This window comes from Saitoella complicata, assembly GCF_001661265.1.
Source record: "Saitoella complicata NRRL Y-17804 unplaced genomic scaffold SAICOscaffold_17, whole genome shotgun sequence".
In the NCBI taxonomy this organism is placed as follows: Eukaryota; Fungi; Ascomycota; class Saitoellomycetes; order Saitoellales; family Saitoellaceae; genus Saitoella; species Saitoella complicata.
This window is the reverse complement of record NW_017567008.1, coordinates 191622-206051: the sequence shown is the minus strand read 5'-3', so window position 1 is coordinate 206051 and position 14430 is coordinate 191622. Positions and strand designations below refer to the sequence as shown.

At 52.2% G+C, this 14430-nt stretch overlaps 5 protein-coding genes across 5 annotated transcripts, besides 5 other annotated features; 2 read left to right on the top strand and 3 right to left on the bottom strand.

The window, feature by feature from the left end:
* Positions 1-175: part of a sequence feature (Protein overlapping with rRNA (SAICODRAFT_20257, ODQ51939.1) was converted to a misc_feature.) that runs on past the window's edge.
* Positions 176-232: 57 nt separating this feature from the next.
* Positions 233-333: a sequence feature (Protein overlapping with rRNA (SAICODRAFT_20257, ODQ51939.1) was converted to a misc_feature.).
* A 51-nt stretch (positions 334-384) lies between these two features.
* Positions 385-589: a sequence feature (Protein overlapping with rRNA (SAICODRAFT_20257, ODQ51939.1) was converted to a misc_feature.).
* A 64-nt stretch (positions 590-653) lies between these two features.
* Positions 654-1385: a sequence feature (Protein overlapping with rRNA (SAICODRAFT_20257, ODQ51939.1) was converted to a misc_feature.).
* Positions 1386-2847: 1462 nt separating this feature from the next.
* Positions 2848-3423: a sequence feature (Protein overlapping with rRNA (SAICODRAFT_20257, ODQ51939.1) was converted to a misc_feature.).
* A 388-nt stretch (positions 3424-3811) lies between these two features.
* SAICODRAFT_36035 (uncharacterized protein) lies at positions 3812-9131 on the bottom strand (the record flags this gene model as incomplete). The annotated part of the gene is made up of 2 exons (XM_019168468.1): positions 3812-8757; positions 8999-9131. The coding sequence occupies 2 exons, from the start codon at positions 9129-9131 to the stop codon at positions 3812-3814; spliced, it is 5079 nt and encodes a 1692-aa protein (XP_019023051.1).
* On the top strand, positions 8959-10585 carry SAICODRAFT_82340 (uncharacterized protein). The gene has a single exon (XM_019171273.1). It carries the CDS (start codon positions 9103-9105, stop codon positions 10333-10335), a length of 1233 nt encoding a protein of 410 aa, XP_019023050.1. The 5' UTR covers positions 8959-9102; the 3' UTR covers positions 10336-10585.
* Positions 10586-10685: 100 nt separating this feature from the next.
* Positions 10686-12115, bottom strand: SAICODRAFT_20254 (uncharacterized protein). The gene is made up of 3 exons (XM_019166231.1): positions 11508-12115; positions 11078-11454; positions 10686-11020 (listed from the first exon to the last, which is right to left on the bottom strand). Exons 1-3 carry the CDS (start codon positions 12093-12095, stop codon positions 10777-10779), a joined length of 1209 nt encoding a protein of 402 aa, XP_019023049.1. The 5' UTR covers positions 12096-12115; the 3' UTR covers positions 10686-10776.
* Positions 12116-12238: 123 nt separating this feature from the next.
* On the top strand, positions 12239-12515 carry SAICODRAFT_8519 (TOM7 family protein; the record flags this gene model as incomplete). The annotated part of the gene is made up of 3 exons (XM_019171394.1): positions 12239-12271; positions 12322-12397; positions 12454-12515. 3 exons carry the CDS (start codon positions 12239-12241, stop codon positions 12513-12515), a joined length of 171 nt encoding a protein of 56 aa, XP_019023048.1.
* Positions 12516-12740: 225 nt separating this feature from the next.
* On the bottom strand, positions 12741-14357 carry SAICODRAFT_72220 (ThrRS/AlaRS common domain-containing protein; the record flags this gene model as incomplete). The annotated part of the gene is made up of 3 exons (XM_019170744.1): positions 14022-14357; positions 12869-13970; positions 12741-12795 (listed from the first exon to the last, which is right to left on the bottom strand). The coding sequence occupies exons 1-3, from the start codon at positions 14212-14214 to the stop codon at positions 12741-12743; spliced, it is 1350 nt and encodes a 449-aa protein (XP_019023047.1). The 5' UTR covers positions 14215-14357.
* Between the last annotated feature and the right edge of the window lie 73 nt (positions 14358-14430).

The following is a 14430-nucleotide window of genomic DNA, read 5'->3' as shown; positions in this document are numbered from 1 at the left end:
AGTATCGGCCGAGGACGAGGCAGCGTTGGTTGAAGCGAAAGCTCCAATAAATGCACAGTTAGTGAAGGGTCCACGTCCGAAGACTGTGTCAGAGTTTCGGACGGCTCTTGAGCAGCTGGGAGTTGATTCGCGGGGTCACAAGGACACATTGAAGAAGCGACTAAAAAATGCCCAGGTGAGTCTACTTCATCGTACTGCGATTCAGGGTTTGTTTTCTCACATCGTCTCACAGGAAGCGAGAGAGCGCCAGGCCAAGCTACACGTAGCAGCAGCAGCAGAGAAAGCAGCTCTAGCCGCAACCCTCCCGAAAGGCCCGAAGCTGAAGCTGAAGCTGTAAATAATCTTAACCCCTTATCCCAGGATCCATGCTGATATGGATCATAGACGTTACCTGTTGTGCTGCGACGTCGAAGCGACGGCTGAGGAAGGCTTCGCGCCGGGTGTCTATCCCCACGAGATCATCGAGTTTCCGATAGTGCTGTACGATGTCGAAACGAAGCAGGTCGTGGATCGCTTCAGGACATACATCAAGCCGGTCAAAAACCCAAAGCTGTCTGAATTCTGTACTACTTTGACTGGCATTACGCAAGTACGGCTCCTCTTCTCTCTCCTCACTCCTCCTCTTTCCCCTGCTAAATTCTGCTGAATCGAAGGACCAAGTCGACGACGCACCAACCTTCCCAGACGCCCTCAAAACTGTGGAAGCCTGGCTCAGCAAACACGACAACATCCTTCACCCCCACGTCTCAGACTGGCGCAACTCACCCTCCACGTCCCAATCCCGCAACTGGGCCTTCGCCTGCGACGGCCGCTGGGACCTCGAGTCATTCGTGCACACCAAACAGCTGCCCGTCTCCGGCCCCTCACCCCCACCACCCTGGCTCTGCGGCTCCTACGTCGATGTCCGAGCCCTTTTCTCAGATTACTTGCAGATTGGGAAGCGGAATATTAATGCCATGCTGGAGCATTGCGGGATGAGGTTTGAGGGGCGGGAACATTGCGGGCTTGATGATTCGGCGAATGTGGCAAGGATAGTGGGGTGGATGGTGGGAGAGGGGTGTGTTGTTGAGGTAAATCGGTGGGTGAGGGGGCCGGAGTTGAATGGGTTTGTGAAGAGCGAGCAAAGAGCCTATCAGAGTTATCATCCGGCCCAACCAAGTCGGAGAGAACACCGGAAAAAGGGGACGCTTGAGAACAAGCATACTGTTGCTGAACGACGAAGCCTTACTGAGGATGAAGAAGGCCTCAAAAGCTTCCTTTTCTACGCCTCAGGTGGTGGCATGCTCGACACTTTCCAGCTTGAGGCGCTACGTAAGAGTGGACTGACCCTTCAGGAGGTACCGAAGATGGAGGCGCGAGACTTCCCGATGCTCGAACCCGGTGCCGTAAGACAATTCCAGAGCTGTTATGGATATTGGAAAGCGCATGTCAAGGACCAAGGACGAGAGAAAACGAAAACTGAGAAGGATCGAGAGCAAGGGGCTTTACGTGTATGGATTCAGAGTAATATATAGAAAGCATCGCATTGGCTGAGTGGGTAACATAAGGGTACAGGTAGAGCGAATGTAGGTACTCTAACCATTCATCTCATTCTTCCTACGCAAATCGGAGCTGACCGATATCGTGTGAATTGACCCAGACGCTTTCAACGCAGGTCGCGCCGGCCGCGTGAGAAGCGCCAGCCTCGCCGTATGTGAACTCCACAAAAAAAACATTGTCAGATACGGCCATACCATGATGAAAGCACAGGATCCCGTCCGATCTCCTAAGTTAAGCATCATAGGGCCCAGTCAGTACTAGCGTGGGAGACCAGCTGGGAATACTCGGGTGCTGTATCTTTTGGTTTTTGTGTAACCGTGCTTGCTTAACGTGCCAGCTGCTGTTGGTCTGACATTGCTACAACCGCGGCTGCAGCCGTGGTCACGGCCACCGTGGGTACCTTTCAGAAGCATGTCGTCCATGTCAGCTTCTGAAAGCCTTCGCCCGTTGCGCAAGATTCAGAATAACCTTCATGAAGCGTTTGTAAAAATGTGGTCTTCGTCTTGCACTGCCGTAAAATATTCATGTGCTGCGGGTCTGTTTGAACGCAGACATTGAGCCTTAATATCACACGCTAGCGGGTCCGGGGGGAGCCCCGAATTCGACGTCACCTCTGAGAAGAAAACAAACGGCTTCTTGCGATGACGGAAATTGGACGTGAGCATGTGAAGAGATCAGGATCGGTCGTGGGTCTTGTTGATCGGTGCAGTGACACGGCGAGAGTGTGTTGAATTTAGAGGTGCCCCTTCATGAATGCAGGCTGAATGAGGTTTTACAGGGCGTCGAGTCAAAAACGATCCAAAAGTATAAGCGCCATAAGGCAGTGGGTGATGAGAGGGACGAGGAGCTTCAGGGAAGCTTGTGCAGAACCATGGAAGCCTGCGTCGTTCGTGTACTTGAATTCATGCCTCCGGGTGTATGCTGACGTCCTTCATACCTAATTTCGAACCACCCTCACCGATGTTCCCGCAGAGCATTTCTACGACATTATGTCTTACTTCCAAGAACCTGAACATATCCTGACGATCTTTCGCTTATCAATTGCTTGCCGCCAGTTCGCTGGCTGGCTGGACGAATCTATTTGGTAACCGATTCTGCAAAGAAGCAACGCTCCTCTCACCAGGCACGATCGCAAGGAGACGGCGCGTGAAAACATTGCTCAACGTTTGCAAAATTTATGTCAAGGTTGCGGATCGTACAGCCCCTCTCTCTACTTCCATCCGTTCATTCGCGACGCCTGGACATGTTCGGCATGCCAAAGCAATCATCCCTATTATCAGCTGATTAAGCACAGGGATGCTATGACAGTACAGTCTCAACGACCAAGATATCATCAGACTGCCTTCGGTTTCGAGCCCGCGTGGCTGCGTCCTGTACCTCCTCTCCGACGTGAAAGCGGCGGCGAAAGCAAAGAGGGAAGCAAAGATAACACATCTTGAAGCAGACAGACTGAACATAAAGACAGTGGCGAGGTCCCAAGCTGTTGTGCGCGATCAGGAAGGTCGACGCCACGATTACGACAAACTTCTGAGAGAAGGCCTTGATCAGTTTGGTCTGAGGATGAGCCATGTTGGTTTATACACCTGTGTCTCTCGGACTGAGCAGAGTGCCATCCGCAAATTCGGCTATGAAAAACTGCAAGAATTCGTCAAGGACCGAGTTAAACATCACCAACTGCACAAGCATACGGATTATAATCAGGCCGTCGAAATTGCTACTGCACAACAGGCAGATATTACTCGCTTTCCATACGAACTTCGTCTGCAGAAGGCGAGGGTGCTGAAGGTACTCGCTTTGGGAGCCTTGAAGGCCGCTCCTTCAACTGAGGATATATGTGCTTGTGGAGTGCCGCGAGGGGTGATCAAGCTTGACACTGAGGGTTGATTACCACGATTTGTTGCGAGACTGTCTGACAGTATTCGTATGAGACACTTATTACACTAGTTGCAATGTCAAAGGTTTGATGCACCCCCAGTTCATCGAGGCGGCATGCACTGAGAAAATATCGACTGTATTACAAGACCTCAGCAGTGTATGAATACCCTGGTTCAAGCTTGGAAGCCATCGCTCAAAATCAGCTGCCCAATTAGCAAACCCTTTGAGGAGTGGGTCGTGTCGCGAACGGGAACAGAACTGTACGATGAGTTCACTTTGGTTCCCACGCTTTACGCTCCAAGTAAGCTGATAGCACCTTCTATGGTATTTGTGTAGCAGAGCAAGTCTAAGCTTATACGTATTTGACTACAAATATTCAACACCGCACCATCTTACCCTAATTCTCAAGCTGCAGCTGTCCTGGGCCAGCCAGCAGCGGCACAACCCTGCCAAAGTATTGACTAATCAAACTCTCCGTGTAAAAACTGTGACCAGCCGAATGCTCCTGAACTAAATTGTGTGCAAACTCATGCGCAAGCGATACATACCAGTAGACAACTGCGTCCGAAGTCTTGCCACGACCAGCATCCCCAGCGTGCAATTGCAAGTAGTAACGGAGGTTGCAGTAGATCGTACCACCTCGGTTGAACGCAATATTCGGACCCTTCTTGTCATAGAAAATATTGAAGACCCGGTATTCGCAGTCAAACACTCCTGCGAGACGTTTGAGAATGTCAACAAAATCTCTCAAGTCCTTAGCGAAGTAAGCAAGGGCATTGTCACGCTCTTCGTCCGGTACATCCTCACTGACGTAGAAACGAATCCCTGAGACTTCGCCCACCAAGCGACTGTTATGTCCCGAAGAAGAATCACAGTACGTGCTCACAGCCTCTTTCACAGTTGTCATGGTTGGAGGAGACACAAGTTGCTTAGCATCGGCAGGGTGGGAAGCGGAAACAGCATATCTGAGCGTCTGCTCTAGCTTTGCGGTTGACGTAACTTTTTCCGCGGGAGCTGCGAGAGGACCATGCTCAACTGTACCCTTATGGATAGGTGCCATATCCGTATTGGAGTTTGAAGGGCGATGATCCAGAGTCCCGACACTCGTATTATCGGTATTGCCACCCCAACCAAGCTTACGCCGAAGCTTACCGTACAAATCTTGAGATTCCTGATGCCCTGACGGTGTCTGAATGAGAGTATGCTTCCCGGTTGACTCAGGGAAGGCCCCCGGAATAGGCTTCTGCGGCGTGCGAGGAGTCCCCTCAACCTGTATAGACCTCTCCTTCTCCCTCTCCTTCTCCTTGACGGCCTCTATCGCCAGAGCTTTCTCGTGCTCTTCTAGGTCTTTCTGTCTCTTCTGCTCTGCAAGCTTCCGTGCTTCCTCCTTGTTAGCCAAAATCCTATCCACGTTATATCCACGTCTCCTCAGCAACTTCAAATCTGTAGTAAGCAGTGACGTAAACAACAGAGGGTCATGCACTTTAGACTTGACCAGCAATAGCTTACAGAGTGCTTGTGCAATATCATAAAAGTCCCAATTCGGAGTGACGTTCAACTGCCAGGCACCCTTGATCTGCTGAACGAAGGCGGATGTCGTCTGAGCCTGAGTGGAGACCCGCGTACCAAACTGCATTGTTCTTTGCAACTGAATCTTGTCCACCATGACGACACGCAAACATCTTGCAAGCCATTTCGCATCATATGCCACTGCCTCACTGGTCTCGTGCAAGAACAGACTCGTTCGTTCGTTGATGAGCTTGCGCAGCTCCTCCGTGTCTTGGGTTGCTTTCGCAATACCTGCAACACGATGATTCTCCTTGATAACATTTGAGACACGCGAAGCGCCAAGCATCTCATAGAAGGACTCTAAAGCGTCTTCCTGGGGTGCAGCGAGCAAGTCGCTCTTGAAATGATTATACGAGACAAAGTCATCAACAATGACGATGTCAGACGCAGCGGCTAGAACGTGCGACTGCATGTCATCCTCGTCATCGTCACCGGCCTGGGCGCCGTCGCTGGCCGGGATGACCTTGTGCGCCAACAAGAATGGTCGTTGCTTCAACTGTTCGAACAAACCCCTGTTCTTCCGCAACGAAGCAATGTTAATTGCCAGCTGCCTCAACAAGCTAAGGTACTTGTCGTCTGTCTGCGCCAAGCGATAAATGTCACCAGGACTCTTCACCAGCATTTCCGCAATCTGCATTTGCGTCGGCTCCAACTTAGTTCCCACGTGCTTGAGAAAGGCGTTCGCAAGACTACCAAAGTCGACATAGGAGAAGATCTCGCGATAGAAAGATGCCTCGGAGCTCTGCGTATTCAGAAAGCAGGTGTTCGGCGCAACATGCTTGATCTTCCCCGTTGACGTCGCAATAGGCACGATATTCGCGTTCGAAAGTTGGTTGACATACTCAATGGCCATATCACCCGTTCTCCCAGCCAGGTACTCAAATTGCACTCTAGCAATTTCTGTAGTAACCGGCGGATTTTGCAACAACCGATTCACGACCTTGTCAATCGGAGGATCGGCCTTCACGCCAAGCTGCAAAGACGCAGGCCACAAATCTCTCCTCAACACTGGAAACCCAAACATCGCCGCAAGAGGTTGTGTGAAAACCATGGTAGGCTTGTACAGCTTCACAACCCCGTTAACGTCCGGTTCAGCCGGACAGAACGCATGCTGGACATTCGCCGGTTTGTAGTCCCGGACGTATCCATGACCAGTATACCCAGCAATGAAATACGCCAGAGCGTTGTTCCTCAACGTCACATCCTCGCTCGCCGCAAGCTCAAGAATTTTATCGACAGTCGGGTACTTCCTCAACCCCAACATATACAAAAACCTCGCCTCGTCGCTCAACGGTTTCCAAGCCTTATTCTCCTTCGTCTTCCACTGCAGGATAGGCAACCCCAAAGCTCTCAACGTATCATTCGGCTCATGCAAATCACTCGCCAGATACCGTTTCGTCGGATCACCCTCAGCCGTACACATCGGCGTCTTCTTCAACCTCTCAATCTCCTTCTTCGGGATATCATCCTTCACACCCGTCAAGTACGTGATGAGCTCAACATGACTCCACTCCCCACCCTTAAACAACCGATCAAACACAATCTGCAACTCAACCGTCTTCCTCACCCCAAGCTGTATGAGAACCTTCTCCTTGACGCCCTTCATCGTCTCAATAACCGGAAGATCTTGGAACAAATTTACCGTATGGAAATACGCCTCCTCGGGCTTCATCATCCCATTCCGCGTGGGAACACACCTCTTCCCTCTCAACAACGCAACCAACCCACCCCTCGTACTCGGACTGAGGCTCTCCCACTGTCTACTCACAACACCCAAAACAGTCACCGCAAACTCCTTATCCCCCTCCAAATCCTTCAAAACCACATCCTTCTTGGTGTCACAAATCCACTTGACCCACGACAGGGGATCCAACTCCTCCCACCCCAACATCTCCAACGCAAACCTATCCAGCTTCTTCGTCAACGCATACGGCACACACGTCAACGGCACCGGCCACCCTTCCGGAATAACCTTCGCATTCAAGAACCACCGTCCCTTGCCCAGATTATACACGCTTCCATCTTCCGCGACAGCAACCGCAACATTCAAGATCCGCTGTTTGTCCTGCAGTGTCATAGCGTTCCCACCCATCCACCCCAACAAATCATTTACCTGCGCATACCCAAAAGGCCGTGCCTCCAATTCTCTGACAACATCCTCAACCCCAACCGCGGCGATGAGTCCCATCTCCACCATCCTATCCAAAAACGCACTCGCGCCCTTCGCTTCCTCGACAACCCTCGGCACGACCGGAACCTTCTCCAAGAACGTGATCTTGCTATCCCCGAGTAGCCTCACCTCGCTGGAGGGCAACACACCCTGCGTACTCACAATCGGTACTGAGTAGTTCTTGCTACACTCATGAAACGCCTCTTCAATGCTCTGTCCAATCTTCGCACTGGGGGTACTCCCATGCACGGTAAATAGCTGCATGGTATGTATCGCTCTCTCCCACCCCGCCTCGCCTCCCGGGAGTGCAGCTAATTCAGTGTGATAAACAATTCGAGCCAAAATACCCGCCGCATACAACATCTCGAAATTCCATATCTTAATAAATGGATCAACGAGATCAACCGACTCGCGCTCAACCGTAGGAATCAAGCCCGGCGCAGCCAAATGGGTCGCAACACCCGTCGTCTGATGCGTAGGAAACCCAATAAAACAACGTCCCTGATTCGGGAACGAAACAAGGTCTCGGAAAACTGGATCAGTCACCGAGGATGCGGCGTATTCGTCTTTGTTGATACAGAGGAGGGAAAGTGAGGTTTGTTTTGGTGGTGGTTTCTTGGTTGCTCGGGAAAGGTTTTGGGCGTAGGAAGGTTTTACGGAGCAGGATATGCTCGCTGTTGCGACGCGGAGGAATGCGGTTGCTTGTGTGCGTGCCATCCAGTCGGGTGTCACTTTTGGTTTCTCGGGCTCAGCGGTGACGAACTTTAGGAAGCGTCCTCTGAAACTGGTGTCGGGTCCGCGATCAGGCTTGTAGAGGACAGCGTTGAGGTACTCCACGCTGATTTGGACTGCTGAGCTTGCGACACTTTGGAGATTCAGCATTTTCTGCGGACAAGTGTATTTCAGTGTCGTTGGGAGTGAGAGGGTAGATGAGGGTGATGAGATTCTCGAAATGGTAATGAGAGGTTTCGAGTCGAAGAAAAGGCTGATATTGGCGAGTGACCGAGCAAACGTCAGCGACGTCGTCAAAAACCGACACAAATCCGGCAGGTTCGGCAGTTCCATTTCCTCTCTCATATTCAACACAAACGTCGTCCACCCATCCTTTTCATGCTCCCCTCCCACCTTTGCCCGTCTAGCAAACAACTGATCTTTCGTCCCCTCCGTCCTCCCCCAATAAAACGCCATACATTCCCCACCCGAACTAACGAAGGGATCCTCACAAACACTGAAAACAGAATAGAACCCAACACCGAACGCTCCGATCTTGGATTCGTCCGCGTTTCCTTCTGCGATGCGTTTGAGGCGGGACCAGTCTTGGTCGCGGAAGGGGAAGCCGTTGTTTTTGAGGATGAGACGGGAGGCACGGGTGCGTTGGAGAGTGGTGGGGTTGAGGGGGAGTTTTGACTTTGTTTCGTAGTGGATTTCGACGGAGGTAGCGTTTGCGTCGTCGGAGTTTTGCAGCAGTTCTCTTAGGGTGGTGTTCTCCGAGGCATAGCGGGCCAAGATCTTGTCAACCAAGGCCCTCTGGTTCACGCTGACAGGCTCCTCGACGCCGCGGTCGCCCAACGTCAAAGCCTGCAGCGTCGTGTAGTCCATCGTCTCTCCTGTCATTCCTTCACCTTGCCTTGATGCCTTGCCTTCTCTGTTGATTCAGTGACGTACTGCGTGTGTATGCGGCGTTCCTGACTAATGCGGTATACGGCAGCACGATCGCCACTGAACCAGATCACTTCCAAAGAACAAGGAACAAGGAGGAACCAGGAGGAAGGGACATGACGATCGAAGACGACCACTCCCGCTCCCAAGAACTCGAAGCCCTTGCCGCAATCTACGCCGACGAACTCAATCTCTCCCCCGGGAAGTATGCCGGCTCAATCACAATCCCCATCGAGCCCGCATCGCCGGTGACCGTGACATTCACCTCTCCCAAAAGTGATGAGCCAGAGATGTTGACCGTGTCGCATCTGCCGCCCATGGTGATGCGGTTTGTGTTGCCGGAGGGGTATCCGGAGGATGTGCCACCGGTGGTGAAGTTGGAGTGTAGGTGGCTGGCGACGGCGGATGTGGACCGGGTACAGCTTGGGTTGGTGAGGTTGTGGGATGAGACGAGGGATCAGTCGATATATACCTATGCGGAACACGTTCGCGACTCGGGATCAACACTTTTCTCCTCGCCGTCAGCTACGCCTTCACACGCGCTATCACTCACCTTCGGACCATCACAATACCAACTACGGGACACTTTTCTTTCATACGACTCATCAGCGACAGCGAAATCATTCAACAATACCAGTTTCGCGTGCTCGATCTGTCTCACAAACCACAAAGGCTCCGCATGTCAACGGCTTAGCGCATGCGGCCACGTCTTCTGCAAAGCCTGTCTCGAAGACTACTACGGCGTCTGCATCGAAGAAGGTATGGTCAGCCAAGTCCGCTGCGTCGATTGCCTGTCATCGATAAAAAAGGGGTGCGCCCCATCCACAACCGCAAAATCCGAATGGGAATACCTCCAAGACTACTCAGTACCACCATCAGAACTAGTGGGCGTGCTATCACCAGAAAAGATCCAGAGATACAAAGACATGGCGAAAAAACACCACTTTGACGCTGACCCAACGACGATCTACTGTCCCCGGCCCTCGTGCAATACCCCCCTCCCCCCCTCAAAGGACTCGGAAGGCATGATCGACAAACTCGGCGTATGCCCCAGCTGCGGTTATACTTTTTGTACATTATGCCGCGAAACCTACCACGGCCCCGTCGAAGCCTGCAAATACAACCCCGCGAATACAGCCTCGGGCGGATTAGTCCAAGACTACCTCTCCGCCGACCCCACCGCCCAAAAACTCATGGAACGCCGCTACGGCCAACGCGTCCTACACCGCCTCGTCGCCCTCTACGAAGACGAACAACTCGCCCTCCGCTGGCTCCGCGACAACTCAACACCCTGCCCAACCTGCGCCGTACCCGTCGAGAAATCGATGGGGTGCAATCATATGATATGTGGCCGGTGCGGGACGCATTTTTGTTTTTTGTGTGGAGCGTATCTCGTTAGTAGGAATCCGTATGGGCATTATAATGTTGTTGGGCAGGGGTGTTATGGGAGGTTGTTTGAGGGGTTGACGGAGGAGGATGAGAGGAGGTTGAATGAGGGGGCTATGGTGGTTGTGGAGGAGTGAATTGCTTGGATGAGGAAGCACGTGCGTACTATGAGGGACGGATAGCATAGCAGAGCATTCAAACCGCATTGAAGCATGTGCACCTATAGCTACAGCAGATAGCGCTTACCGAAGTGACCTGCACTTCTTCACAATGGCCGAAAGGCCCTGGATCTTCATGATCAGGGCAAGCATGAGCCCAAAAAGGAAGAAAAGATACAGCACCCGAGTATTCCCAGCTGGTCTCCCACGCTAGTACTGACTGGGCCCTATGATGCTTAACTTAGGAGATCGGACGGGATCCTGTGCTTTCATCATGGTATGGCCGTATCTGTTCATTTCCCATATGCACCGGCCACAACCTACGTCCCGTCCGAACCGAAGCCGCATGCAATTGTCCGGATGCTCTAGTGTACCTTACGTTCCTCGCAATGTTCCCTCTCATGCTATTTCTGCTTTCAATCACAATGCTTCTCCGGGTATCGCTCCTGGCATCCTGCTCACAACACTCCCAACGGCATTCCCATTCCCATTTGCGCCCGTCATCAAGTTCGTCCTCTGATGCAGCCCCTCCGCCGTACTCGCCGTCTCCACTCCCGGTGACGCAGGCGGCGCCAACAACTCCTCACTCGAATGCAAATTCGCACCAGCCTCCATCTGAGTCGATCGTTCTTTCTGTACATGTCCTTCTTTTGCCTTACTTGGCCTGTACACAGTTCTCGTTAGCGCACTTCATATTTTAAAACTCATGAGACTTGCGTACCATAATGATGGAATCGCGACTTGTTGAAAATGCGGCTGCACGCAACGGTCCATGAACCAATCCCTCAGCCTCTTTTCGATTATCTGCGCGATCTTGGGGATATCCTGTAACCTACTTCTCGCACCCAACAAACTCCTCACATTGATATCCAATCTAAAATCAGGGCTGAAGCTAAAGGTCAGGGTTGTAGTAGACGAGGATGTATCAGGGTCTGGGGGCGGAACGAAGGAGACGGAAAGTGTTGCGGAGAAACGCGTGATGGAAACGCCGAGGGCGACGGGGAGGACGGCGAAGAGGGGTTTGGGGTAGTTGAGGAGGAATTTTGTTTCGATTGCGAGGGTGATTTGGTCGCGGAGGTCAATGTCCATTTCTGCGCGCTACATCTCAATGTCAGTATTGCAAGCTTTTATAATGGAGTGAGCAAGTGTACCAATCGGTTCGGTTCACCCTCCATTGGCCGTATCCGACAGTTCGAAAAGATAGGGAACTCTTCTCCCAAACTCAACTCCGTGATCCTGATATCACTCAAGAAATCTGGTTTCCGTGGTCCGTTCATAACGGCATCCAAAGATGTGAGGATTGCGTCCTTGCTCTTTGCGTCTTCGCGGAATTGCATGACTGCTTGTGCTACAAGCACATTGAACCAATCGAGTGATTCCGGCTGATGAGAGGCGACGTTGTAGAACGTCTTGGCGAGGATTTCTGAAGTAGATTGAACGGGCGTGTTTCGCAGTACCGAGGACTTCTTCTTCCGTAATTGATTCCGCCGGTACTGTCCTCTCGCATTCTCCACCAACACTGTGTCCTTGTCTCCCAAGATAAACACCCACAGGAATACGCAAACCATGCCAATCACAGTAAACTGCCCGAGCAAGAATCCCTGCGTGAAACTCCACCGACTATCCACATGTTGCGAACTCAATCTCGAGACATATTCCAGTACCGGAGCAGGCAAGTCTGGAACAGCAGTCGACACGGCTTTCTCAACTATGGTGACGGTATTGCTTCGTCCCCACATGTTCTAATTGTCATGGGGTGTGCGTATGGCGGAGGTGTATCGTAGACTCCCGGGCGTGCTGAATTCGGCGCCGGCATGGACCTGCAGCTGACGTCGGCACAAAAGTTTAAAGTGAACGATCAGAAAACTATATACTCAACAACATGCCTTTCTTCGCACTATCAGAGGAGACCAGGGTTCGTTTGGAGTTCGCGGGCGAGGGGACCGGTTGCTGACTGTGCTGTAGGAGCGTATCTCCAGGGTCATCGAGATCACCAAGCAGGCCGTCCACTGGGGTTTCATTCCCATGATTCTCTACATCGGTACGTCTACTCATCTTCGCTACTCTTCCGCTCGAAATACTCATCGAGAATTACAGGATACACCCGCTCCGCCAAGCAGATCTCCTTGATCAAGTTGATCTCTCCTCTCGCCGCCTAAATGCATATCCTTAAGGGTCGAGAGTGAAAGGAACGATGGCGTCGTGAAAGATACAAAACCGAGGTTGCATTTTGGATTTACTGGGCTTATCTAGGCGTTTTTGGGTCTCTTCTCAGTCTAATTCACTGTTGTACATATCGTATCAGAAAGGGGAAGTACGCTCCGGCGGTCCGAGTTCGCATAATTTCGAGGAGAGGGTGCCTTACTTGAGGAATTCTTCGATACCTATAAGGCTTGTAGGAAGTCACGATCTCCTGCCTCGTGGTGGTTGTCATCATGTCTGTGTTTAAGTGCAGTATATATGCGCCTCTATGTCGTATGAATGCGTAGCCGGTGTAAATGCCATGACTTACGCATCACCCTCCACCAACTTCCTCAACTTCTCCACATCTCCAGGCCACCACTTCCCAACCTTCCCCTGCCACCTAGCCTTTCCTCCACCCCTAACATCCGGTAACGCCTTTTGCACCTCCGCAGCCAACTCCTTGACCTTACTCTCCTCACCCGTAACCATAACAGGTCCACCGTCGTTTTCGTTAGTATCGTCACCGCAAACGAGGAGGACGACACCCGTGTCTCTTGCCTCTCCGATTTCGGCGGCGATTTCCGAAAGGTGAGGGATGCCGCCCTCGGAAGCGTGGATGAATGCTTTTCCGTGAGAAGCGAGAGCAGCACGGGCTTTTTCGGCTTCGAAGCGGGCGGCGAGTTGGCGCCACGTCTTTTCGCGCTTTTCGGTGTCTTTCTTGTCGTCCATGAGTTTGTCGACTTTGTCCGTGATTTCGTCGATCTGGGAGGAAAGCTTGTTGCCGAGCTTGCGGAGTCGCCCGACGGACTGCTTGGCGGTACGGCGAACGCGATCGCCGACGACAAAGTTGATTTTGGTGTTGAGACCGCGGGAGGGGGTTGTGTAGAGTATGCTGATTGCGTTCAACTGCGAAGTCTTGGAGACGTGGGTTCCGCAGCATGGGTTCCGGTCGAGGTCTCCGATACACACGACGCGAACCGTTCCCTTCTCCGGATCATAATCCGCAGGCAAATTCCCTTGGTCGTCAACGCGGTTACTCGTATGCACCACAACCTTCAAATCCTCCCTGATAAGCTCATTGCACCTATCCTCCAAGGCCTGTAACTCCTCCTCACTTAGCTTCCGCCCGATCTCGACGTAAGCTTCGGTTGCGTTCATGCCCCATGATAGGGTCTCGAGCTGGTAAGGTGGGAGGTCGAGAACGGCGGAGACAAGGTGTTGGCCGGAGTGTTGTTGCATGTTGTCGAAGCGGCGGGGCCAGTCGACATTGACACGGACTTCAGTGGAGGGATCAAGGGGAGCGGAGGTGGTATGGATGCAGGAAAGAAGGCGGCGTTGACAGTTTGAGACGTGGACGGCCGTGGCATCTGGTATTGTCGGGGTAAGACTGCCGGTATCGTGGAGTTGTCCTCCGCCTTCAGGGAAGATTACTGTACACTCGGTCGTTAGCAATTAACTGAAGAGGGGAGACCTGAATGCACCTGTATCGAGGAGCTCAACCTCCCAAGCATCCTTCTTCTCAGATTCAGGCGCCGCGCCCTTCTTCTTTTTGCCGTTCGTAGCCGCGGGCACGACTTTCTCGCAGCGCACGACCTTGGTCACGATAGACTTTAGGTAACTGTCCTTCTGACATGCCAATTCTCCGACATGCTTCGTAATATCAGGGAGAGACATGTTTGCGGTGTGGATCGTCCGTGACAGGGAAGAGAACCGGCACAGCGGGGTAATGAGTCGACGAAACGCCCGTATGATGATAAAACAAAAGTGACAGGTCCGAATAAAGCAAGGAAGCGTTTTCGAATGGTATCACTTTCACGCTGATTGGATGAATTTTCGGGAGTGGAGCGTGCCGTCGGGTTCTATTGCTGCTGCGCGTTGGGGTGGATTGTT